The 24,694-nt window shown below is 31.1% G+C and overlaps 14 protein-coding genes across 14 annotated transcripts; 5 read left to right on the top strand and 9 right to left on the bottom strand.

Moving 5' to 3' along the window:
- Positions 1–388: 388 nt before the first annotated feature.
- On the bottom strand, positions 389–1,856 carry cand_025230 (TBC domain-containing protein; the record flags this gene model as incomplete). The annotated part of the gene is made up of 2 exons (XM_067212753.1): positions 389–1,661; positions 1,744–1,856. The coding sequence occupies 2 exons, from the start codon at positions 1,854–1,856 to the stop codon at positions 389–391; spliced, it is 1,386 nt and encodes a 461-aa protein (XP_067066615.1).
- Positions 1,857–2,170: 314 nt separating this feature from the next.
- Positions 2,171–2,722, bottom strand: cand_025220 (uncharacterized protein; the record flags this gene model as incomplete). The annotated part of the gene is made up of 1 exon (XM_067212752.1): positions 2,171–2,722. The coding sequence occupies one exon, from the start codon at positions 2,720–2,722 to the stop codon at positions 2,171–2,173; it is 552 nt and encodes a 183-aa protein (XP_067066614.1).
- An 868-nt stretch (positions 2,723–3,590) lies between these two features.
- cand_025210 (uncharacterized protein) lies at positions 3,591–4,934 on the top strand (the record flags this gene model as incomplete). Its single annotated transcript, XM_067212751.1, has 1 exon — positions 3,591–4,934. The coding sequence occupies one exon, from the start codon at positions 3,591–3,593 to the stop codon at positions 4,932–4,934; it is 1,344 nt and encodes a 447-aa protein (XP_067066613.1).
- A 711-nt stretch (positions 4,935–5,645) lies between these two features.
- cand_025200 (ribosome biogenesis protein BRX1) lies at positions 5,646–6,716 on the bottom strand (the record flags this gene model as incomplete). Its single annotated transcript, XM_067212750.1, has 1 exon — positions 5,646–6,716. The coding sequence occupies one exon, from the start codon at positions 6,714–6,716 to the stop codon at positions 5,646–5,648; it is 1,071 nt and encodes a 356-aa protein (XP_067066612.1).
- A 556-nt stretch (positions 6,717–7,272) lies between these two features.
- Positions 7,273–7,570, top strand: cand_025190 (uncharacterized protein; the record flags this gene model as incomplete). Its single annotated transcript, XM_067212749.1, has 2 exons — positions 7,273–7,300; positions 7,374–7,570. The coding sequence occupies 2 exons, from the start codon at positions 7,273–7,275 to the stop codon at positions 7,568–7,570; spliced, it is 225 nt and encodes a 74-aa protein (XP_067066611.1).
- A 139-nt stretch (positions 7,571–7,709) lies between these two features.
- On the top strand, positions 7,710–8,573 carry cand_025180 (dehydrodolichyl diphosphate synthase protein; the record flags this gene model as incomplete). The annotated part of the gene is made up of 1 exon (XM_067212748.1): positions 7,710–8,573. One exon carries the CDS (start codon positions 7,710–7,712, stop codon positions 8,571–8,573), a length of 864 nt encoding a protein of 287 aa, XP_067066610.1.
- Positions 8,574–8,652: 79 nt separating this feature from the next.
- cand_025170 (uncharacterized protein) lies at positions 8,653–9,054 on the bottom strand (the record flags this gene model as incomplete). The annotated part of the gene is made up of 1 exon (XM_067212747.1): positions 8,653–9,054. One exon carries the CDS (start codon positions 9,052–9,054, stop codon positions 8,653–8,655), a length of 402 nt encoding a protein of 133 aa, XP_067066609.1.
- A 150-nt stretch (positions 9,055–9,204) lies between these two features.
- cand_025160 (DNA primase small subunit) lies at positions 9,205–10,742 on the top strand (the record flags this gene model as incomplete). Its single annotated transcript, XM_067212746.1, has 3 exons — positions 9,205–9,268; positions 9,353–9,403; positions 9,550–10,742. The coding sequence occupies 3 exons, from the start codon at positions 9,205–9,207 to the stop codon at positions 10,740–10,742; spliced, it is 1,308 nt and encodes a 435-aa protein (XP_067066608.1).
- A 202-nt stretch (positions 10,743–10,944) lies between these two features.
- Positions 10,945–14,179, bottom strand: cand_025150 (uncharacterized protein; the record flags this gene model as incomplete). The annotated part of the gene is made up of 2 exons (XM_067212745.1): positions 10,945–14,010; positions 14,072–14,179. 2 exons carry the CDS (start codon positions 14,177–14,179, stop codon positions 10,945–10,947), a joined length of 3,174 nt encoding a protein of 1,057 aa, XP_067066607.1.
- Positions 14,180–14,477: 298 nt separating this feature from the next.
- On the bottom strand, positions 14,478–17,129 carry cand_025140 (vacuolar proton translocating ATPase subunit A; the record flags this gene model as incomplete). Its single annotated transcript, XM_067212744.1, has 1 exon — positions 14,478–17,129. One exon carries the CDS (start codon positions 17,127–17,129, stop codon positions 14,478–14,480), a length of 2,652 nt encoding a protein of 883 aa, XP_067066606.1.
- A 622-nt stretch (positions 17,130–17,751) lies between these two features.
- On the top strand, positions 17,752–18,126 carry cand_025130 (uncharacterized protein; the record flags this gene model as incomplete). The annotated part of the gene is made up of 1 exon (XM_067212743.1): positions 17,752–18,126. The coding sequence occupies one exon, from the start codon at positions 17,752–17,754 to the stop codon at positions 18,124–18,126; it is 375 nt and encodes a 124-aa protein (XP_067066605.1).
- Positions 18,127–18,466: 340 nt separating this feature from the next.
- Positions 18,467–19,912, bottom strand: cand_025120 (uncharacterized protein; the record flags this gene model as incomplete). The annotated part of the gene is made up of 1 exon (XM_067212742.1): positions 18,467–19,912. One exon carries the CDS (start codon positions 19,910–19,912, stop codon positions 18,467–18,469), a length of 1,446 nt encoding a protein of 481 aa, XP_067066604.1.
- Positions 19,913–20,396: 484 nt separating this feature from the next.
- On the bottom strand, positions 20,397–21,104 carry cand_025110 (uncharacterized protein; the record flags this gene model as incomplete). Its single annotated transcript, XM_067212741.1, has 1 exon — positions 20,397–21,104. The coding sequence occupies one exon, from the start codon at positions 21,102–21,104 to the stop codon at positions 20,397–20,399; it is 708 nt and encodes a 235-aa protein (XP_067066603.1).
- A 1,973-nt stretch (positions 21,105–23,077) lies between these two features.
- Positions 23,078–24,163, bottom strand: cand_025100 (uncharacterized protein; the record flags this gene model as incomplete). Its single annotated transcript, XM_067212740.1, has 1 exon — positions 23,078–24,163. One exon carries the CDS (start codon positions 24,161–24,163, stop codon positions 23,078–23,080), a length of 1,086 nt encoding a protein of 361 aa, XP_067066602.1.
- Between the last annotated feature and the right edge of the window lie 531 nt (positions 24,164–24,694).

The raw sequence follows: 24,694 nt of genomic DNA, 5'->3' as shown, positions 1-24,694 counted from the left end.
CATTTGTCCAATGGCCACCGTATACTTACAAGTTTTTAGGGGCGCTAGTTAAATAAAAGTAGATATTAAATACCTAGCCATTAAGGTAGGTGGGAAATATCAAAGATTTATAGATATATATATATATTTGAAGGAATATAAATCTCCTTGTTTATAAATATTAAACCTTTAGTAAAAAGGAATAAGTATTTTGATTGGGAGTATTGGACATTTATTTAAGAATGTTGTGAATAGTGAAACTTCTGGTACAGTTAAATACATTTATCAAAATTACCTTTATTAGGAATTTTTCAGTTCTCTTTTTATTCTGCTTTGAAGTCCCACCGAGATCCTTATATTTAGTACACTATAATTTGTTAATTAGAAAAAATATAGATTATAGTACATATTAGCTTGAAATATTGAAGAAGGGATGAAAAGAGTATGATTTGAACCATTCAAGATCAGATAAAATATATTGAAATATCCCATAATTATCTTGATTGTTATAATTTGATTCATATATATTAATAAAATTGTTATAATCCCGATAAATACTTTGAATGTGTATAATATCTTCATCTGTTATAGAATATTGCTTACAGATCTCAATGACATATTTTACTGATTCAATATCTGACAAGATATACTTCGATTCTTCTCGAATATATTGTAGTATATCAGTCATTTCATGTATCTTGTCACTTTGTTCATACCCGTTTATTAAGTTTTCATATATACTATTTTGACTGTAGTGATTATTATATTTCGTTTCAATGTGTGAATCTGTATAATTAATGAAAACATCTGAATTTCTCTTTTCTTTGTGTTTCAATTTCATATTATATTCAATAGCTGATAGTAATGATAATGCGAATTTATAAATAGTAACATTATAGGACTTTGAAGAGTCATGTATCATTATGTTGTCTAGAATATAAACTGCATTCTTAATATGTATAGTATCTGCTAAATCATATGTAAATAGTGTAATAAACCAAGGAATAGCAAATAATTCAGATGTTATATGATATTGTATAAATATATTGTGATATATACTGGGTAAGTATTTCTCAACAAGTACATTAAAAGTATAGCACATTTTATGAAGTTTATCAAATCCTTCTTTATAAACTTGTTGATATTCCCAGTTAATTAATAACTTCATCATAGCTGAAAATGATAATTCTAATTCAAAGTTAAATACATACAATATAATTCCAAGAACATAATTCATACCCTGGCAATAGCCTACTTGAGGTAAAGATCTAGCAATTCTACATAATAATTGAGTCATAGTATCTTGATTTTGCTTAGCCTTAAATTGATAAACATTTGGATATGTTCTATTAATATCCTTTAAAATTTCTGAATAATACTTGGATGATGAGATTGAATTCTTTTCTAATAATACTTCATTTACGTTTGATGACTCTAGTTGTTTATCTACCTGGATGTAATTTATTTCCGGACAGGTTTCATCACCAACTAAAACACACTTCCATATCCAGCGTCTCTTCTTATCACAAAAATTATAAAATCCAATTGGATATCTCGATTGATACACTTCTACTGAGTTAACTTCTGCAAACCATAATTTGCATACCATGGAAATTTCTTCTAAATCTTTGTCTTCAAGATAGTTAAAGACTGTAGAATTTAAGATAGCTCTACATTGCAAACTAAGTAGAGTAAATATATAATATTCACTTGATTATAGAACTCCATTATTGAAGTTATTATTTGTATTTTCTAGTGACTTACCTATTATTATGTCTCAATAGTAATTTCCTTATAAAACCCATATGTATTAATTTTTCAGAAGTACTTACATTATCAAGATTACCCAATTCAACATCATATACTTCTTGTATCATAATTAAGCTTTTACTTGCATCTTTTCCGTACCTATTTTTAACTTCACGTTTAAAAACACCTCACAGTACTTGTGTATGTAAACCGTGTGCACACTCCACCGCTTAATTGAATACTTAGTAAAGTGCTTAGTTGCAACTCAGTCATTGACTTGAAAATGAGAAATTATTCATAAGTTATCTAATAGGAAGTATTAGAAAGAATATAAAAGAATTAGATAATAATCCTCAGATATGTGTAGTTAACCTTAAAGAAGTGGGTATATATATTAGTGCCTTTTAAGTATAGAGAAGTAGTAATAGATATCAACATTTAATCACATTCTAAACCAAGCTACATTTCTTGGATCTTCTGGTATTGTTGCAATATCAAGAGCCAAAGACAAGTCATCCATGACAAAGTCAGAGGATGAGAGTGTTATGGGTGGGGATGACTCCATAGCACTGCACGATGAAGCTGACTCTACTGATGAAGTAGATAGACATGTTGATTCAGAAATTGAGTCTTCAATTGCATCCTTATCTGAAAAATTTCCCTTACTACACTGTCCCAGATGATCCTCAACAAGAACTAATGGGTATCTCAAAACATAAGGTTTAATCTGGTCTTCTAGAATGTCACCTTTTCTTTTATTACTAACAACACTGCACAATACTTTCCTTTTCAATAGTCCACTAGTTTTGCCTACACAATATGTGTTGTCAATACTTAATTGATCGAGGTCTTGAGTATCATCTTTGTTAACCTCATTTAATCGATACGACTCCATTGCTTGCATCAGACTTATTGGAATGTACAAAACAGAGCTAACAACGCCAACACCTAAGAAATAAACTCCAACACAGAACGCCGATGCAGGATCAATCATTTCTTAGTGACTTATAGTTGCATCCAATGGGATTAGTATAGGCTTATTCAGTTATGGAGATTGTAAATAAGTTCCCCTAGTATGTAATGCTGGTTGCTACTTCAAATAAATAAAATAAAATAAAAAATCTGAAATATAGGACTTATTTCCACAGATTTCCTCACTGCACTACCTTGACGTCTTTATTATCAAGTACAGTTAATGCAGGATTCACTCCCTTGATAGATTCTCAGTCTTTCAATTGGTAAACTCAAAAAGTCATCCAAAAGGTGCCAGATTGCACAATACTGCAAATTACAATTATTTAAATAGCCTTCAATATTTATCTCAGCCTAAACTGTTTCTTTTCTGCTATATAGTGCCCAGTTTTGTTACTTTCTAAATCTTCTTATTACATTAAGTTTATGCTACTTCGGTAGAAAGCTTTCTTCTTAGCCAAAACCTCAATTAATCACATTGCAAACTACGAAAATATTACTTTCGAGTTCCCTTAAATCTTCTTCTTCGTTTCTTAAAATTACGCAATTTTGTATTAAGTAATCTTCCGAATATTTAGAGAAATTTTAACTTCTATTTGAGGCGGGAAAATTAGGCGGGAACATCCTCTCTTTTCAAGTAGGTTTTGTGTGTCTTGTATCATTTCTATGTATCTGGAGATCTCTCTGGAAAGGGTCATAATATGACTTAAATACTAATAGGGGAAGTTTTTACTTCTTTAAGGTGTCCCTGTAACTTTTAAAGTATTTCCTTTTATTATTCAATAAAATACAAGGAATATATTCTGGAACAAATAATTTTGAAAATTTTTAGTAAAGAATTTGCGGGTGTAAATTTTATATATCAAATTTTTTTGTATACACTTAAGTCAATGAATGATGAAACAGTTAATTTAGATACTGAAGAGATAAATACAAACTCTTGTTTTTCTAGTGGATTACTTCTCTGTTTAGGTTGTGTGGCCATGATACCAGGAGCTAGAAATCAACTAGTAAATAGTGTAACTTTCTTCCCTCCATCTCCATCTGGTTACAAAGTGCAACCTAATGGTAAAGTAAGCTTATATGACTTGCATCAAGCGAAATATAGATCTATGAAGAATATTTGGAAAGATGCTGTAAATAGAGTCCCAGAAAGAAAGTGCGTTGATGTTAATTTCATTAGTTTACCCTCTAATTATTGCTTTCACTTCAAATATCCAGGAACCAATAAGACAATAATTTACTCACATGGAAATGCTACAGATATTGGATATGTCTTTGTTCACTTACTGGACTTAAGTAGTAGAATAAAGTGCAATATTATTGCATATGATTACAGTGGTTATGGGCAATCTAGGTTTAAACCTTCAGAGAAGGCAATATATGAAAATATAAATAATGTTGTGGAATATGTTACAAACACTTTGAAGATACCGTTTGGCTCGATTTTCCTTTATGGACAATCTATAGGTTCAGCTCCAACTATTAATTATGCCTCTCAGCATAGCCAAAGAAAGGATTTCTGTAATTTGGGCGGTGTAATTATTCATTCAGGTTTAAAGAGCGGGGTCTCAGTTTTATGTGGCGCCTCAGTTTCTTCTCCGTGGTATGATGCATTTAGGAATCTTGATAAGATACAAAAAATTACGTGTCCTATATTTATTATACATGGTACAAATGATAGACAAATTCCACTGATTCATGGGAAAATGTTGTATAACCTTTGCCAAAAACCATACAAACCATGGTTTGTGGATGGTGCAGGACATAACGATATAGAGACTGTTTGGAGAGATGAATTTGTATCAAAGATCTACGGATTCATATCATCTGCATCAATGCAGCCTATAATGAAACTACGTAGGAGTGAGAAGGTTACTAAAGATAATTATTCGTTATCTAGGATGACCACGAGAACTAGCGAATCTATAAATTTATATACCAGTGAGACCGAGAATACTTCTGAAGATGTTAATAGCAGCGAAGAAAGTACTAGTATGTTGAATAATGAGAATGTATCAAGAGATATTCCAAGTATCCAACAGAGGAGTGATATTTTTCATAATGCTACTAAATGTTTAACACAGACTATAACCAGTTCTAATGTACCTAGATACTTGGAAATTAATGTGGATGTCCCCAGTATAGCAACAGAGTTCCCAAAATTAAAGGACCAAAGTCAAAAGAAAAAATCTACACTTCAAAACATTATAGATTTATTTAGGTCTAATTAAATTAAAGTATTATTAACATGAAATTAAAAAGGATATTGTAAATTGTATATTGTGTATAACTCTGATAAACTTATAGAAACCTTAAATTTCCTAGTTTCTACAGTGACCATTATTTAAAAGTCCAGGCAAGTCAAGTATAAGCCCCATTCTGTTGTATCAAATCTTGTTAGATACTAGTCATATATTAGCTTAATGGTCTCATACACAGTGAAATGTGCAATTGTAAGTCGCTCCCAACTTGAGCTTCACTCTGCAAGGTCACTTGTAGAGTGACTATTCAGCAACTTAATGCCTCTCATATACTCAAGAATGTAGAGGGACTACGAATTAACGTTTTCCTTTCGATTTCAAAGTACACGGGGACTTTCCCCATAGCTTGTAAAGAAGGCTAAATTGCCTCCTGTATGAATACTACGTTACGACTCATAGACTGCCTGGAATATTGATCAAATTCATCCCTTTATTGTCTAAACTGGTCTTCATTCACAATGACTTCCATTGCCCAGTAATTTAAAGTTAGTTTCTTAGACTATTTAAACCAAATTCCAAAACATTAGTTCCATACCTAAGAAATATAAGTCTTATAAATATAACAGTGATCATATAACAAGTGGTATGAATGAACTACTTAGGGTCTAGACAGTGAGATAAGACAATCCACTCAACTTATCATAGCCTCCTTTCTAAAAATAAGCAAATCTCTTATAACCATCAATTTTTGTCAAAGTCTGAAATGTGATCTTGTCTTAGCTTTGACAAAATTTTCTCATTAAATTCATTATTTAAACCACCTGATTGAAGTTTTTCTTCAATTTCATCAGTCAAGTTCCTTTCATATTCAACTCTCCTACGCTTCATTTCAACTCTTCTGGCATATACAGAACCCATCCTTGCCTTCAATAAATTGCGAATCACAGTTGGAGATTTATAGTCTGGATTTTTATAAATCACTTGACCAGAAAAAGATTTGTCCATAATAAGTATTGGCTCAAGGACAAATCTTGGACCTATCTCTGTTAAAACCTGTTTATCAGCAATGTTATGATCATATTCAGTTTCTGGAGAAATCTGGTAGTGCCTAAACCATATCTTTCCATCTAAAACACTAAAATTAATTACATGATCATGAAAAGGTTTACTTCTCGGATGATAACGAGGTGTACCAAATATCTGAATAAACATTTCCTTCAGTAACTTTAGTGGAATTCTTAAGTGTTGAGGAGGACTATTTACAGAATCATCATCTTGACCTATATCAAAACTAGAATCAAATGATAAAAAAGGCCTTGAACCTAGTAGATTATTACCTGGCAAACGTAATTCACCTAATGTATGAATATTCAATATCTGAAATTTCGCACATGGTCCATCTGGGCACTTCGACATCCACATATATAGCTCTTCGTGTCTCCTTGCTTCCAAAAATATAATATTGTTACATGAACGAAGTTCAGAGACCTCTATTATTTCAGAAAATGGCTGCTTCTTTTCCCACTTAGGCTCAGCCTTGTGATGTGGCAAAAGTTTCTTCAGGTCTTCCATCAAGTGCCGATGTCTGAAGTTAATTCCTCTTGTAGACAATATCAGTACTCTTTGTTTATTCCTCCATCTGGGCTCCCTTTTGAAGTATTCAGCATTTCCTAACATATATGGATCTTTAGAAGATATTTTATTAAGACAATAGTCTTTACTTCGGATATTCGTGGATCTTTGAACAGAATCCTCAACATCACTTGACTCCAACTCTACATTGGTCTGTATGTTTTCCTCTAAGTCCCTCATTACTGTGATATTTTAGTTATAGACTTCACAAGCAGACTTTAAGGAAATGTATCTTCTAAAAAATTAAGTTGTTGGCCTAAGTTAGGTAGCACTCTCAAATATAATGTACACGTCTTTGAACTACAAGATTCGACACTAACTTTTAAAATATCACCACTTGTAGCGCTATAATTTTACCGCTACAACATAACTTAAATATTAAGGTATTTCTTGAATGGAGGAGAAATAAAGTCCAGTGAATTTACTAAATATCTCTAAATATATAGCAATTTCATCAAAATATAATTATTTATTTCTATTGGAATATGGGTAAGGTTAATCATTTGATTTACAAAATATAAGCGAACTCTTATTTTCTATTCTAAAACTAAAATATTACAAATATTTTAGATTCACATGACAATCCTTTCTTTCGTAAAAAACCAAGTACAAGAATTCACCACCCTCCAGGTGGTGAGGATTCTGGGAAATTGTGTAAGTTTAAGAACTTTATAATGAGAACATAGGAAATCCCTTTGTACTGCAGTACACACAGTGGTGAGAAATTAGAAACTAAATGTTAAGTCCACTGAAAGCAAAACTTTGTAGAGTTTAAATATGATCTCTTATTCTCAATTTCCATTTAAATTGTCATATTTTTGTATTTGTTTACTTTAGGGGATACTGTGGATGATAACAGACTAATAAAGGAAAAAACTAAAATTGAATGTACCTTGAAGGATAAAACAGAAAATGAAAATCATAATATGAGAGCAGCTATATTGAATACATGCTCAGATAAATATAGTGAAATTAAAACAACAATTGTAATTCACAATCCTCCTGGTGGGAAATCTTCACTTACTCTAGGCTAACTTACCATGCATTTTGTTTTTTAATTGAACCATTAATAGCGCCAAATCCCTTGGCCTTCTTAAAATCTAGGAGAGAAGTTACACTTGAGATCTGAAATGATGAACTACTGAGATAATGGTATCTCTAAATATGTGGAAGATGGCTAAATACTGTTTCTCTATATTTCTTCGTAACTTAACCCCTAATCATGTTGCATTTATACTAGATGGAAATCGTCGGTATGCCCGTCTCCACTCTTTTGAATCTGTAATAGATGGACATAAGAAGGGAGCCGAAGCAGTACTAAATATTATACCATTATTAAAGAATTTAGGAATTAAGTATGTCTCTCTCTTCATCTTCTCAAGAGATAACTTTTTACGAAAAGGAGAAGTCGAAAATATGATGGAACTTCTACATCAGAATTTTCATAAGGAGAAACAATGGCTGTATAATCTTAATGCCAAAATTCTGATATCAGGAGATATGAATCTTTTACCAGAGAATATAAAAGCTATACTTAATGAAATAGTAAATGAAACAAAAGACAAAAATGAAATGATCCTGAATTTATGTTGTGCTTATTCATGTTCTACGGAAATTGAAAAGTCTTTGAGAACGTTTAGTAAGGAATTTGTAGACATAAGAGAAGACGTATATTTTAAAGAAGATATAAAAGACGGTAGTCACAAGAATATTATGGAATCTACAAAGCTTGGATGTACTACAGATAGAAACAAGCCATTCTATGTGAAATTTGAGGATCTATATGATTGTGATATAGATTCGCATATATTAAACTATAAACTAAAGATTCGAGAATTTTGGCAGTGTCTATATAATCCTCAGATTCCACCACCTAAAATTCTCATTAGAACCTCTGGCGAAACTCGTCTTTCAGATTTCTTATTCTATCAAGCCTGTTTCAATACCAAGATATATTTTATTGAGACATTGTGGCCTGCTATCAATCGCTTTACTATTATATTTGTGATTATTCACTATTTACTATTTTATAATTGAATATATAAATACTAAAATTATGACCTTAGACAAAGTAGAAATATATTTGGACTATAGCTACACGGATCACTTAACCTTTTCATAAAAAGAAACCATTATCTATATCAACCAAATTAACTTTATTATTTGATTCTAAGACTGGTGAACTTATATTATTGTTTATCTTTAGATCAGATTGCAAACAGTAACCTCCAAGCTCAGATATCTTGATATCTATGCTCTTAATAAGTTCTTTCTTTTTGTTAATTAGTTCTTCATTGTCTTCTATAGCTTGTTGTATATCTGGGTCATTCTGATATTCAGCTTTCATTAAACTATTTGCCTTTCCAAGTTTTGCAATAAAATCTAAAATCTCGTCTTTGACCTCAACCAGTTTCGACAAGTCATTAGTATTTTCTAAATTAACTTCACTAATTGCACTTAATACTGGTTCATTATTTAACTCTTTGCTTCTTTTCTTTGGGATATAAATTTCAATCATATTTCTTGTGGTAAACTTCTTCTAGATAACCCACTAGGCTGAACTATAATGAGAATTTACCGCCACAAAATGGGAGAAGTACTTATTACTTTTGAAACTCATAAGCTTATAGGAATATAGATAGATAAGTTTGTATTGTAGGCTATTGGAATGGACTTAGAAAATTTTGATGATGACTCGATCGTTGATAAGAATGACCTGAAATTTTTTTACAGTACGTTATTTATGCGAATTGTACTATAAAGTATCCTTTAAACTGAACTGTAAAGGAAATTTCTATCTGATACTGTGTCTTTAGGTAGAATATATCCATTCGATATAATGTCAAAGTGGTTGTCATATGAATTAGGTAAGTTTTTTTTAATACTGGAAGCTAAGAATTAATGCATATAGAAGGATATCTTGTACTTGTTTAATAATAAGCAAAGCTTCCATAATAAGACTCTAAAGATGATACTATTTCATTATTATCTATCTTGTGATCATTTATTTCAGGTACTGGGTCCTCAAATTTATTACCAAATCGTGAATTCTCCATGACACTGATATCTAACATGGGAGAAGATGAAATTTATCTTAGATGGCAATCCTATATGACAATTGACCAACTTAAACAAGAACTAGTTAATAGAGTACCTCATAAGTTTGATATTGGAGCTATTTATAATATTCCTGTTGCGGAGAAAGATATTTCACCACTTGGATTTACCCCTTACCAAAGAGAGCTAGTATTTGATATTGACATGAATGACTATGATGACATTCGCACCTGCTGCAAGGATAAAAAAATTTGTAATAAATGCTGGCTTTATATAGCACTAGCTATAAAACTTATAGACACTAGTTTACATGAAGATTTTGGCTTTAGACATGTTTTGTGGATCTATTCTGGACGACGTGGAGTGCACTGCTGGGTATGTGACACTAAAGCACGTTTAATTCCTACAGAAGCTCGCATAGCAATTGTTGACTACCTAACACTTGTTACTGGAAATGATAATAGAAAAAAAAAGGTGAATTTGAAGTTTGCAATTGCAAACAGTAAACTACATCCCTTTATTGAGCGTTGTTACTCTATATGTATACAGTATTTTGATCGGATTATAGAAGAGCAAGATCTTTTTCATCATAATTCAGACCATATTCAAAAGATATTAGACCATGTTTCAGATGATAGTAAGGTACTACAGATATTGAAGATTTGGATTTCAAATAACACTTGTAAGGGGTTTACTTCAACTGAGTTCTGGCTTACTTTAAAAAAAATTTTGGAGGAAGTTCATGGGAAGAACTGTACTACTTTAAAGGAGATAGTCTTTGCATTTAGTTACCCGAGGCTTGATACAAATGTTAGTAAAGACCTTGGACATTTATTGAAGGCACCCATGTGCATCCATCATGGAACTGGACGCTTATGTGTCCCTATTGATCCAACTACAGTTGAGTTCTTTAATCCTCAGTGTGTTCCAACACTAACAAAAATTAGGGCTGAATATGATGCAATAAGTACTGAGAGTACAATTCAAACTAGTATATGCAATGAAAATTATAATGTGAATACACATCAGCTTCCTTGTATCAAGAAATATTCTGATTTTTTAAATTCATTTATTAGTAATCTCGTAATAAGTATGCAAAGGGAACAGAAAGAGTATTTAACTGTACTTAAAATTGCTGAAAGTAAATAAATCTACTTTTTTCAAATTAGATATATTGGGGTTCGAAGTATATAGTATCAACTGTGCTTACAAATGCTTATATATATTTCTATATATTTTAGATAATCCACCAACGAGATGAATGCGTATTTTTAATATAAGTACAAATTGTTGAACACTTCTTGTTTAAAAGAATGTTATCTTGAGTATAGAATTCTTGAAGTTTATAAAATTATTCTTCTAATCTTAACTTTTTCCTCTGTCTCTGTAACTTGATACCTTTTAAGGCGTATCTTCGTTTTATCCTTTCTTCATTCTTCGCTTCTCTTATTTTCTCTATTGGTTGTCTTCTTTTCATCTTGATTTCTCTGGCTACTTTTTTTCTTTCAATCCTTTGTATTTGTCGTTCTTTTTGAATTGTAGATAGCCGTTGGAATAAATTTGCAACTCGTTTTTCATATGAACTCATTATAACTGCAACTTCTCTACTTAAAGATCCCTTTTGTTTTGGTGTATTATTTTTCGTTCTTGAAGTAAATGGTAGGTCTTTTTCAATATCAACGGGTACAGGGGTTTCATTAAATCTCTTTTTAGTAGGGCGATCTTGCTTTTGAATATATATTGAATCTGACTTAAATGGTACAGAAAGTCCCAACTCATTCCTCAATTCAGCTTGAGTTCTCAATCTCCTCCATTCGGGAAGATCTATAACTGGATTGTAAAACTCTCGTGGGTTTACTGTTATCCATGTTTTGCAGAATACTATATCTGACATTAATACTTTATCCTCAAAAGTTGCCCTAAATAGTCCATTAGTGTCAATCGCCTTCTTTATTTGCCCTCTAATCCCACTTACAGTTTGTACTTTAGCTCCAATAAACTTTGAAACCTCTAAATCACTATTGAACATATTTCCAATAAATGCAGTATGTTTATATATTTTTTTCGGTTCACCAACTAATTTTAACTTCTTTACTATATCACTTTTTGCTTGTATTTCAACAGATACGGCAGTCATTGATATTCTGAAATTAGGTGCCCTTTCAGAAGTTCTAATAGCTAATATACCAAAGTTGGGTGGTATTATTGGACCCCATGTTGTGCAAATACAGTGCATATGCTCAGGGGTATATTTAAGCATTCTTTGTCTAGTTTCATTTCTATCCTCAATAGAATAGATAGGGAGCGATTGAAAACGTCTCCACCCAATACTAAATGTCAACACATCATTACTTTTTAAAATTTTTGGGTACCATCGATGTTTCTTAGCACGCATCCTAATATAACCAAATGTAGATTCACCTGGTAAAATCGTTCCAATTACTGTAACACCTTTACGCAAATTAAGCCATTCTCTATTAACTCCATCAACCTTTATTCTTACATATTCACCGATAGCTAAACTCGATGACTTAGATTTAAGGGACTCATTTGCAATTTCACCTGAAGTTCCATTTTTATATTCAATGCTTTGATTTTCTAAATTCAAATGTTCATTTTTATATTCGCTATCATCAATCCCTCCAGTAATAAATTTTTCTGATCGAATTTTTGAGAGATTACTTGATTTCCAGTAATTTGACAAGCTCTTTAAGCTAGTTAATTTAATTGGATATAGAGAAATATCCGATACACGAAAAGTGTCAATTAATGAGCTCATTCTTAAATCAGAGAACTCATTGTCACTAGGTTCTCCTTCATTTTCCTCATCTTCAAAGAGATTTTTAACTTGTCTATCACTTATATTGATCGAATTCTTATTTCGGTGTGAGAGCTTCTCTTTCAAATAGATCTTAACATCTGAGTATATGAGTTCTTTTAAAGACTTTTGCTTAAAATTTAAGTCCATATTCCTGTTACTTGAGTCAAAATTAATACAATTTCCTTCACTTGACACTTTTTCATCCTCAGTCTTCAAATCCAGTTTTCGATCCAAATTTTTATTTGAAGATGATAATAAACGTAGTTCAGTATTTTCAAGCTTTTTATCAAGGAATGAATGGGCATCCTGTAAATCACGCACATATCTTACAGCTTCTGGTAATAAAATATTATCTTCATCTAATGAATCATCACCTTTATTATTGGTTTTCCTTTTTGTAAATTTATCTTGCTCTTCTTTATCTTTATTTTCATATTCTTCTTCATAGTCTTCTTGATATTCCCCTTCATATTCTTCATAATCTTCTTGATACTCTTCTTCATATTTTTGTTCTGATGTCTCATTATCTGTAGACTCCTCACTTTCACTATCTAAGCTTCTAGTATCCTCAATAAGTGCCTTGCGTCTAGTAAATCCAGTTGCTGTATTTGGGATATGAATATAGAGATCATTAGAATCTACTTGAATATTACCAACATCACAATAAGGTGCATATATAATTCTTTCTTTAGCCTTCAAAGTCCTTAAACCTGCATTTGGACCATCTTTATTTATCCTAGTTTCAGGAAGTGGACAAGGATCTGGATACTTGTCGATCTTATTTATAATGAAATCTCCTAAGCCAGGTAAGTGCACATTTTGACCTTGTCGCATTAAACCACCTCTAATATGACCATACAAATACATTGAAAGTTTTTTATTAGTCTCTTTATCTTCATTGACTGACTTCTCACTATCTAATACTTGTTCAACTTTTAAAGCAACGACATAGGGGTGAGAACTTCTCCAAGATAAATTTTCAAATTTCTGGACAGCAATGAATCTTGCTAAATTCCTAATTTCGGTCCTATTATATAATGTATTTTGAATACCACTCAAATAAAAAAGCTTTGCTCCATGATATATTTCAGTCCAAAATCTATTCTTCATCTTTTTCTTCGTCTTGCGTAATGTCTTGTTATCTTTAAATTTGTCTAAATGTGTTAATACTCCAATTACCCGAGGAAACCCATGAACTTGAAGTATATTTAAAAATTCAAAAGTCTCCATCTCAAAAGAAAAGCTTGCATCAACTAGTAATAGTACTAAATCAGCCACTTTAGCTACATCTATCATTCCATGCATATCGTTAGGGCATTCGATGATTGTTAAACGACGGTTCTTAGACGATACTAGTGTAATTGGACCCTCTACTATATTTAAGTTATATTTTGTATAGTGCTTTACTAATGAACGAATTAGAGTGGATTTACCTACTCCAGGAGGTCCTTGCACAATGACAACATAGGGAGGAGGATTGTCACCTTCAACATTTTTCTTATTAATTCCAGGAATTTTCTCACGCTTAGAAGAAATATCTAAGCTTCTCTGAACACGTCTCTGAACACTCTTTATACCTCCAGAAAATGTAAAGGCCTGAAAGGATAAATAAAATCATTACATCAGAATGTCACTTTCTGACAGTTTGAAGACTTACCTTAGGATTATGTCGTTCCTTCTTATCTCCACTTTTACCACTTTTTTTGTCTGCTTTACGCCCAGCAGAAGGATACCGATGTAATTTCTTATGATAAACCTCCGACATTTTCAAAATATCTAAAACTTCAGTGTAAAAAAAATCCACGAAACTACTCTAGCTTGTGAAAATACCACCAGCCTCCGAGCTACTAGGCGCCAGTACAGACTGATTCAGTATCTGGGTATGAAGTGCAAAAATAACATCCTAACATTACTTAGAGAATTACAAAAACAGCAAGAATCTGGAAATTACTTAAAAAAGTTCTATTTATAGGGCAATTATAAATCTTCAGATATAAAAAGAAGACTACTAAAAGAAAGAGCTATCCTAACACCTAAGGTAGCTAAATGTAGTTTAACTTTCATTAGGGATTATTTAATGCCTCCTCAGTAGCAAGGATAATCCTAAGGTGGTTAAATGGAGCAAAGAGAATCCCATCTCCCTTGAAGAATTTATTTTGAAATTCTACCCATTGTAAACGGAGTCCATGAAGAAAGCATTCTAAGGAGTCCATGCAAATCATAACGCCGAAAGTGGCACTTGCAAAACCAATAAATGTAAGAAAAAGAAGTATAGATTTCTTAGCAAGCCCACTAGCAAGCAGCGCCACTAGTAGGGAGTTTTCAAAGAATACGAGAGCCAACATATTGTGAGCTAAAGAAAGAGCCCATAAACGAAGATATGAAGCAGTATTTGAGATAGATCCTATTAAGAATTCCACTGTTTCGATAAGTTGATGAATAAATATTTCGGTCGGGTCATGTTCCAAATTATATTCAATAGTTTCATAATCAGCTTTACTGTCACTAGATTGCCTTCTCATATGTGACGATTTCCTCTCTGAATGGGAAGATACATCAGACAAAACTGTATTCTGACTTGATCTTGAAGAGTAATTGATTTTAGCTGCTTCAATCTTCTTTTGTTTCCTAGCCTTATAAATAAGATAAATAGGTTTAGGAAAGAACATCCATGGAATAGAAATAAGAAGAACAAGAGTAATAACTTTTTGAACAGTAGCTTGATTGGGGTAGAATATGTCCTGAGGTTGGATTTCTGCGCCAAATAGTGAACCTTGTAGGCCAATTAGAGTATTAAGAATTGATGGCTTATTGTATCCAATAACAGGAGTTAACCACTTGTAAAATATGAGGAAGTTCAAATAGCCAACAAAACCTGTCATAAATAAGATTTGAGGGATGAATTCACAAAAAAAGTCTAAATAATTACCAAAATGAAGAGAGTTAATACCTTTGAGAATAACTCCCAGGGACATTTGCACAAATGCTACAATGACAGAAAACTTCATTTTAAAACTATTCATGACAATCATCTCATTAGATGCACCTTTCCAAGCAGGGTCAAACCCAAATGGATATGGATATGAAGTTTTTTGTGAAGAATTTGGAATATAAATACAGCTACCATCAATAGTTGTTTGATTAGACTGAATGAACCTAGATCCAAATAAATTCAGTCCTAAAGAGAAGAAGTCATTGTATAACAAACCACAGTAAGTTGCAAAAAACCCCATTAGTGTAATCATATAGCGACCATTTAAAAGCATATTTAGGATTTCATTATTTTCCTTCTTTAGACGTTGATAGTCATATAGTAAATATAAACCAAATAATAATACTATAAACCCATGGCCAACATCACCATACATAACACCAAATAAAAATGGAAAGGATACAATAGTAAAAAGTGCAGGGTTAACTTCCTGATATCTTGGAACACCATAAGCATTAACAAAGTCTTGAAATGCTACAGTAAATTCATTGGTCTTTATATAAGTTGGAGGTGTATTAAATAAAGTACTCTCTCCATCATGTGGTCCACCATGATGAGTAGGATATCCATGATCACTTATAGAGGTGGCACTAGAAAGTAAAAATGCACCTACATGTTGATTACTACTCTCAGCTATAAGAATCCTCCTAATCTTCTCTTCCTCTTCTAAGGGATACCAACAATCTGACCTCAAAGTGATATCTGACCCCTCGAACAAGTTCAAAGTAGCATAAATAGACTTCTCCTTTATACAGAATAAGCGCCACTCTTCAATTAAAGAGTTGCCGTATGTAGTTACAGGCTGAAGCAAAGTCTCAATTTCATCACATATATATTGCTCATATGCCTGTAGTGCCTTCTCTTTATCTTGTATAAGTATATTCAATTCATCTACTCTTTGAATTGCATATTCATAGCTAGTTGGCCATGGATATATACAAACACCAAATGCATCACAAATCCTACTTATCTTATCATATACTGCAGATGTTGTAGCTCCTTGAAAGTATACTACAAATACAACCTTTGGTATTAGTTTTCCTGTAGCAGAATCTGGGATATCCTCAGTTATTTGTTGAAAGTGTGTAAATGTATTACCCCTTGTAGCCCTAAATAAAGCTCTAGCAAATCTTTCTTGATCATCTTGGCGAACAACACCAGCTATATTACTAAACATCATATCACCTATACTTCCATGTTTTGAATGACTATTCATAAATGGTTTTGATAATCCAACACCATCTCCTCGTTCAACTGCACTACTAAGTAAGAAGTCTCCATGATCTTCAACAAATCTAGATGGAGCAAATGAGATAGTTGCAGCTTTTGCTACTGCGCACTCTTCCACTGCTGCATTTTTCTGCTGTATCAAACTTGAATTATTATCTCTGAAATTAATAAATTGCCCATATAAGCTTTGTAGTGACTCCTCCACCTTGTCAAGTTGGTACAAGTGGTCATGATCAAGGAAGGTCTCATAGTTGCCCTTATGGACTACTGCCTCTGGGAGCTTCTCAATTTCTGTAAATAATACTCGGAGAATTCGCTCCATCTCATCAATACGCTGTATATATTTCCTATATTGACGATTCATTGTCACAGCATTCATATCAACAAATTGGATATTTACTTCTCGACCTAGGATATCAATAAATTCTCTAGCTCTGTCATTTGGTAAAACTAATGTCCCGTGAGACATTAATTCTGACCTCAACACACCCATTGTCACTAAGAAGTGAGTTCCCTATTATCTATATAATTCTTGTATTATACCAAAACTCTAAACCAAATATGTTGCTCACTCCTTTTTTCCTAGAAAGCTTTACTTAATTGCATCTCTAGGTAGACGTAATCTCATTTATACTTCTTAAAGCTTGTCTACAAAAATATCCCGCTTAAGAAACTCTAGCAGTCGGCGGTCTCTAAGTAGTTTGAAGTTAATAATACTGATTCTTGATTTATTGTTATATCTCTTGTGACCCCCCTCTGTAAATTAAAAGTATAGAAACAGTAGAGTAATATATTTGGATTAAATGTGGAGGGATTCGAATAGATATGTGTATGGCTTTTTAACTTGTAGAGTTTATTTTGACACTTGATTTTCTGTATACATTTTTATTTAGAAGCATATCTCATATAGACATTTTGTTAATATACTTATATAATACTATATTAAGCTATGTTAAGCTATGTAAATTAGAGCTAGTAATGAGGATTTACTATATGATATATCAATAATCATATTTCTGATTTCCTAATTCTATGGAAACTAAGTAGATCTTGGCGGCAATCCCTTACTTTCTTTAGAATATGGGAAGTCTATTGGCACACCTTAGGATAAAAAGATGGATGAATGTACACAAACTGTCTTGATAGTATTGCTAATATTGCTGTGTACTACAGTATCTTATAAAGTATACTCAACTTTTCTGGAGAAAAAAAGGCTAAAGACAAAATTACATAACGATGAAAGAATGAAAAAGATCCGTGAGAAACAAATAGAGATATGGGAGAAAGAAAATAAAGATTATAGGGAAATAAATCAATATAAATCTGGATACAATGAAACAAATGAGAGATGTAACAAAAATGGACATGAAGGCTACTCAAAACCGAAAGATGTACCAGTAAGTAGGCTTAACCCTCATTTCAGCTATTTGGCCTCTTACAGACCATCTGGATCAAGGAAAAGATTCTGTAAAAAGTGCTGCGGCAATTAAAGTGAAGCCTTAGTAATTATTTGTCACTTTATAGGATAGAACAATTGTTATATTTTTAAGAGACGATTCAATAAATTAGTAGGGATCAATAAACTTTATTGTAAAAAGCAAAATTTTATATATTAAAGTATATATCTATTGGCATATAGAACCTATAACCAAGTACTCTGATATTATTTAATGTATAAGCTTAAAGTATGAGCGAAATATATAAATTATAAATATCAGTAAATATAAAACTGCCCTACAAAATCAGCAGTAGTTATATAATGCACAGCAAGATCCTTGAAAATAACAAAGGAACAGCATAATATTTATCAAGTAATAGGATCCAATTATTTTAGTTGTTGTTCATCTGAGTAAAATTCTCACTTGGAGAAATATTATAGTTGGGAGCAATACTATATAACAATGGATTATTACCGTTTATAAGTTGCTGCATCTGTATGTTAAAGAATGGATTAAATATTGATTGAGGGTGTTGAATAAATGCTGGTGAAGACCAAATTGGGATAGTTTGAGTCGGAGATGTATAGTTTGTAGGATCATATGGTCTAGGTAAGCAGTAATAATTTGGCAACATATACAAAGGTATTCCGGGACTATAAACTGTATTTTGAGTAGCTACTTTTAAAGAATTACTTGGGCTATTTGTACTCTGATCTGATGAATTATTTGTAGTACATACTGATGAAGTAAATGATTTAGTTATTGAAGATTCCAAATCTTGTGTATTTCGGTGGACAATATCTTGAGAATCTAAATTGTAAGGACTTATAGGCGGCGATATAAATGTTGATGAAGCTAAAGAGCCATAAGTAGCTGAAAAATTTGATTTTGAACCAACTAGATTAGTGAGATCAACAACTTTATCTTGTTTTGGTATACTTTTAATCTTTTCTTGCTCATCCAGTTCCACTTTAGGCTTTGTTTTTTCTAGTGTATTATCAGTACATACCGATATCTGGTTTTGATAATCAACAGCTTTATTTTTCTTTATTTGAGTTGCAGATTCTCCAATATCGTCTCTCTGTCTTTTTTCTAAAGTTAGATTATTTGTCCTTTGAGGAGAGTGCACAAACTCAGCCCTGCGGTCTTCTTCTGCTAGGCGTTGCTGCTCTTCTAATGCTTGACTGATCATATCTTGTAATTCAGACAATTCATAGTTTTTTGTTACTATCATATTGCTTACTACTTCACAATTCTTGCTATTTGCCTGCAGATCTCTAAAATATCTTCCTACTGAATCACGAAAATGTCTTATTCGTGTGTCCACGAAAGTTGTTACATGGTCCCTATATACGAGTCTCATATGAGGTTGTTTAGGCCATATTTTATTAACTAAATACTCTCTAATACCATCTCTAGCTTCTTGATGTACATACCAAGTATCGTGCTTAAGTACAAGTAAAAATACAATCTTATTTACTAAAGATGTTAATAAATTAGATATCCTTTTCTTGAAAGACCTCTGCAGCATGTCTGAAGGAAATATATTATCCAAATCCATATTTGGAGGCTTGTATTTTCGGAACAACTCTATTTCTTCTTTCTCAATTTTACTGAATGGTATGAGTACAATGCTATCAGAATCAAACGTGTCTATCCATCTTCTATGCTTGGGTACGGGTTCAGGAAGGTATAGTTTTAGTTCCCTTTGATAAAGCGAACATTTAAAAGTGAAAAATTCACTAGCTCTTCGCATTTTATAAGCAACAAAAGCACACAATTCATCACGGGACTTGAAAAAGCTTCTTGGAGGAACAATTGGACTAGAGGTAGACATGTATAATTAATACTCCACGAATTGCTGTCCAATGTTAATTTGCAATTAAATTATTTGCTTAGCCTTATATAATTCTCTTATCGTTTTATAAATCGATAATACGATTTCATTTCATGTTGATACGTATATGCCTTAATGCATCCATTTTCAGTCGAGCGATGACTTCCAGAGAAATAGCATGGGGGGGCAGTTCTTGGTATACTAAGTGTACAAAGTAATCATATACCCGCTATTTTATTGGCGGTCAAAACACCGTATAATTTTTCATTGCTTCCATTACCTTAGACATAAATATCCAATATAAATGAAAATAAGACTTAATATATGAAACCATTATATTTAAGAAACAAGGGGAATAATTTTCTTAAATGCTATATATAGTCTATGTTTCTATTCACATATAAGGACTTAGTATTATAAATGAACATTGCAAATTCAAATGATACAAGAAAACAAAACTTAAAGATACAGACTTAGTATTCTTTTATTTCCTACTTTTTTTCTCAATGCTTGCTTGTCTTATCTTAATCATACCATCCTTCTCAACATCTATAAGTAACATTTCAAAATCCTTTTGTGGTGCAAAATTGTCATAGTCTACATTATAAGAAGGTAATTCTGTCTGAAAAGGTTCGTCCGTCAGTGGGTCACACATATGAATTGATTCTAGTGGAGGTTTTAATCTATAGTCTATGCCTTCCTTATTCCGAAGTTCATCAAGGTATCGAAGTATCTTGAAGGTAGTTTCAGTATCTGTTTCACCCAAATCAACAACACCACGCTGTACATAAGGAATTAATAATCTTGATAACTTTCTTACCCAATCATCTCTATCTAGCTCACCACAGTTTAAAATACTTAAAAATTCATCTTTACATTGTTCACGTAATGTATCAGAAATATATAAAATGCTCATTATAATGCGGACTTTAATTGGAGTACTACAGTCTTGAAATCTTGGTACTACGTAGCTAACTAAATCTTTTGTTAACATAGAAGAAGCTTGGCAGCTACTCCATGACATGCTCAAAGCTTGTAGATATTTTATATATGGCTCATAACTTTCTTCTTCTTCTACTTTGTCCAGTTCCTCATATATACCACTGTCATTGTCTTCTCTAAATCTATCAATTGTAGAATTGTTGTCATTAAATGTATCTCCAAGTTCTTCCTTGCTTATATTCTCATCCATCTATAGACTTCTTTTTCTTTTTTTGCACTATCTATCTAGGAGCCTTTTCATGACACGTGATACCAACAGTGCTTATATAGAAACCGGTTTTATTGTATCTAAGAAATTTCTACAAATATCTATATTTCCGATTTGTATTATATGATTACTCATTGCAAAACAATATAATCTAATATTTTGTTGTTAATATTGTATTTGTCAATCATAATTGTAAGAAACACCTTAGTTAAATTTATCTCCCTGCAGCTCAATAATTACTGTCAAAAAAGTGGAACTACTACATTATCACATTACCAATCTAGTTCTATTTCACAATTGATTTATCTTTAAGATAGTTTTTTCATGATTCTAATTCAGGTAACGCTAACTTTCAAGTGGTGATCAAATGGAAATAATTACTAGTCACTAGAATTTAAGTTATCTACTCATATCTTATCTTGTACTTCAACAATTTCATTAATTAAGGAGATATAAGGACTTTATCTATCTTATTGATATTTAAATAAAAATATCGATTGATTTGGTTATATATTTTCAGACATTTACGTAAGGGTGACAGTTGCTAATACTAATCTAAAAATATAGGCAAAGTTTCAGGGAATTGTTTCATTAATAATTATAAGTTATATAAAACTCAATCATTAGAATAATAGAACTAACAGGGCTCACTAATTGAATTATTTAATGTTTATAATGTAATCTTAACGGTACCTTGAAACGTTCTTACTTTACTATTAAACAATTTTAAACCTACAATCCAGTTGTGTATTAACCAAAATATATTTATAATACTATGCATTTAAGGATCCAAGTTACAAGGTTAACCAGTAGTTTAATTATTTAAATACTTTTGATGTTATATCAATGATGATATTTAATTACTTCTAACAAATAGCTTTACAACTTTAAAAGTAAGCCTAATATCTTATTTGATCTAAATAATAAGATTTATTTAAATCCTAAATTAATAAGTTGATATATTGTACTTAACACTAATTATCTATATTTATTGGATTAAATTTCCGAATTTTTTTTTTATAGAATGGAGTAGTAGCTGGGATAAACTCGAATAAATAAACAGATAATAAGGTACATGTTTAAAATTTCCTATAGCTAATGGAAGCTTTATTAATTGTAAATAGTACCAATAAGTTACTTCTAATGACTACATTTAGATATAAAAAAGTAGCTTCGATAGCTTTTTGTTATGATCCCAAATACTCTTGAGACTGATTGATTCATAAAGTAGACTATTTCCTAAACTATTCTATAGTTTGAAGTTTGGTACAGATGAAAATTAACAAAAAAACTACTTGAGTTTTAATTTGCTCTTATATTGCAAAGTATATCTTATAGTAGTAGTTTTAAGAGTTATGGACCCTAAATTTAAAATAAAATATTGAAATTTTTTTGTGAAACGATGGAAACGCTAGTATAAAATAAATTTAATACATATATATCATAAAAATTAGATTACTTATATTTTGTGATAAAATATCCTAAAAAACTCGATTTATTACATTTGCTAATAGAGAATAAATTTTCTGGTATAAGGATAATAAAAAAAGACCCATGTAATGGAAGAGATTACAGTGTCTTTATATATTCGAGCTAATAAATATACCTCCAAATAATTCCTTTTTTTTATTGTATTATTGAAATATCTGGAGGGGGGTGTATTCGTTATTTATATTTACTGGGATTATCTTCCTTATAACTATTATTCTAAATTAGTTTGCAATATCTATATAATCCTAACTTAGATTGAGTACATATTTCTAGATTGTATACCAATAAGAATATAGTATTTATAGATTCATTATATTTATAATTAACTAGTTCATTATTCTGCTATTATTACTAATATTAATTTCGGTAATGAAGTATTCATAAAAAAGTACTTTTAGCTTAAAGATATCAAATAAAGTTGATATGTTGACATTAAAATATATAATTTAAAACATTTACTTATATTATCCTATATTTTTCCTTGTATTACCAATACCTTTTGGGTTCTCATCCTTCCAGTCATCCCATTGTCGTTGTTTCATCTGCTCATTTTCTTCTTCTATAGAGTATTCATGAGACAGTATATTTTTTTGATCATTTTCCTTGTTCTTCTTGGCCTCAAAGCTTGCTTTTTCCAACTCTATAGCTTGTTTTATTTCAATATCAGCTGCATCATATATACTTATTGTAGGTAGCGTGTGACTTGGCCCAAATACTTTTGATCTATATAGTTCCCTTAAATTAAAGAACTTAACATGTTTAGAACAGTTATCTGTGCAATCTGTAGTAACATATTGAATATTTGGAGCAACATTGTAAGATGAAAGTTTAGGAAATTCGCCATAGGTATCGGATATTTTTTGATCTTTAGTATTATTTTCATTTGAGTTAGTTGTTCTATATCTCAAAATTTCAGTCTCATATTTTAACATACTTACATGTTCAACACTTTCTAAAAAAAATAAAATGAGGGTCTTGATGCTATTTGATCTTAATATTTCTTCATCTGAATTATCCAAGCCATATTTTAAAAAGTTACAAACAGGCTTTTTCAGTTCATTAATTCTTTTAAATCTCTGTATTTTCATATATCTGGTATTCTTAGTCATTTTAAACTTCCCATACTCGTCCCAATGATCTTCACAAGGTGAAAGTCCTATGAATTCATAACATTCCTTTGGTATTATTCCTTTGATATAATTCAAGCTCTCTATAAATGCATTATACAAATCTTGAGCCTTTATAAGTTCTATTTGACGATTAGTATTATCACTTAACATTGTATAAGTAAATATTATTCTTTGACATTCAGCTAAAAGATATGGTAGAAGCAAATATTTTAGATCTCCGGTTGCAATATCATCTAGTTCTTCATTCATTGAAAAAATACTTAGCTTCTCAATATATACTTGCAAAGCTCTAATATCATTTAGCAAGCTAGCAACTTCTGATATCACAATTTCTCGGTTATTGTCATATATTTCATTGTAATATCGTTCAAGACATGATTTAAATAATTGAGAAAGCCGGCTCTCATTATCTATTTCCATTGTGTCTATAATTTAGACCTTTGTCTTCGACAATAAACTAACAATTTCAAGTCTTAAAATATACTATGTTTATCTAATACTACTTTCAACTTATTACTAATTTCAGATTTCCATATAATTCGAGTAGGTACATCCTAATATTGAGTACTTTGTACTTTATAATTTTAGCGCCTTAACAAATACAAGTCTAAATAGCACTAGAAAATATTAAATATAGTCAATTATAAAATACAAATTTTGACAAAAAATAGCATTCCTGATTTGATTACATTTTTTATTTTATATAAGCATATTATTATTATCACTTCTAAAGTATAAAAAACAGCATTTTAAAGACTTAACATAGCGCTAATTTTATAAATGCTTACCGCTTAATATTTTTATGTTATTTGCTTATTTCTTAAGTTACAAATACAATAGGCTCTTATATTAGATACTATAATTAAGTTATTTTAACTCTGGCAAAATATTAGAATTTGGAAATATTTGGAATTTGTAGCATATATTTTTGAAAAAGTAGTATTATTATAA

The sequence above is a fragment of the Cryptosporidium andersoni genome (assembly GCF_001865355.1).
Source record: "Cryptosporidium andersoni isolate 30847 chromosome Unknown contig_55, whole genome shotgun sequence".
Lineage (NCBI taxonomy): Eukaryota > Apicomplexa > Conoidasida > Eucoccidiorida > Cryptosporidiidae > Cryptosporidium > Cryptosporidium andersoni.
The sequence above is the reverse complement of the archived record's forward strand: the minus strand, read 5'-3'. Positions and strand labels throughout refer to the sequence as shown.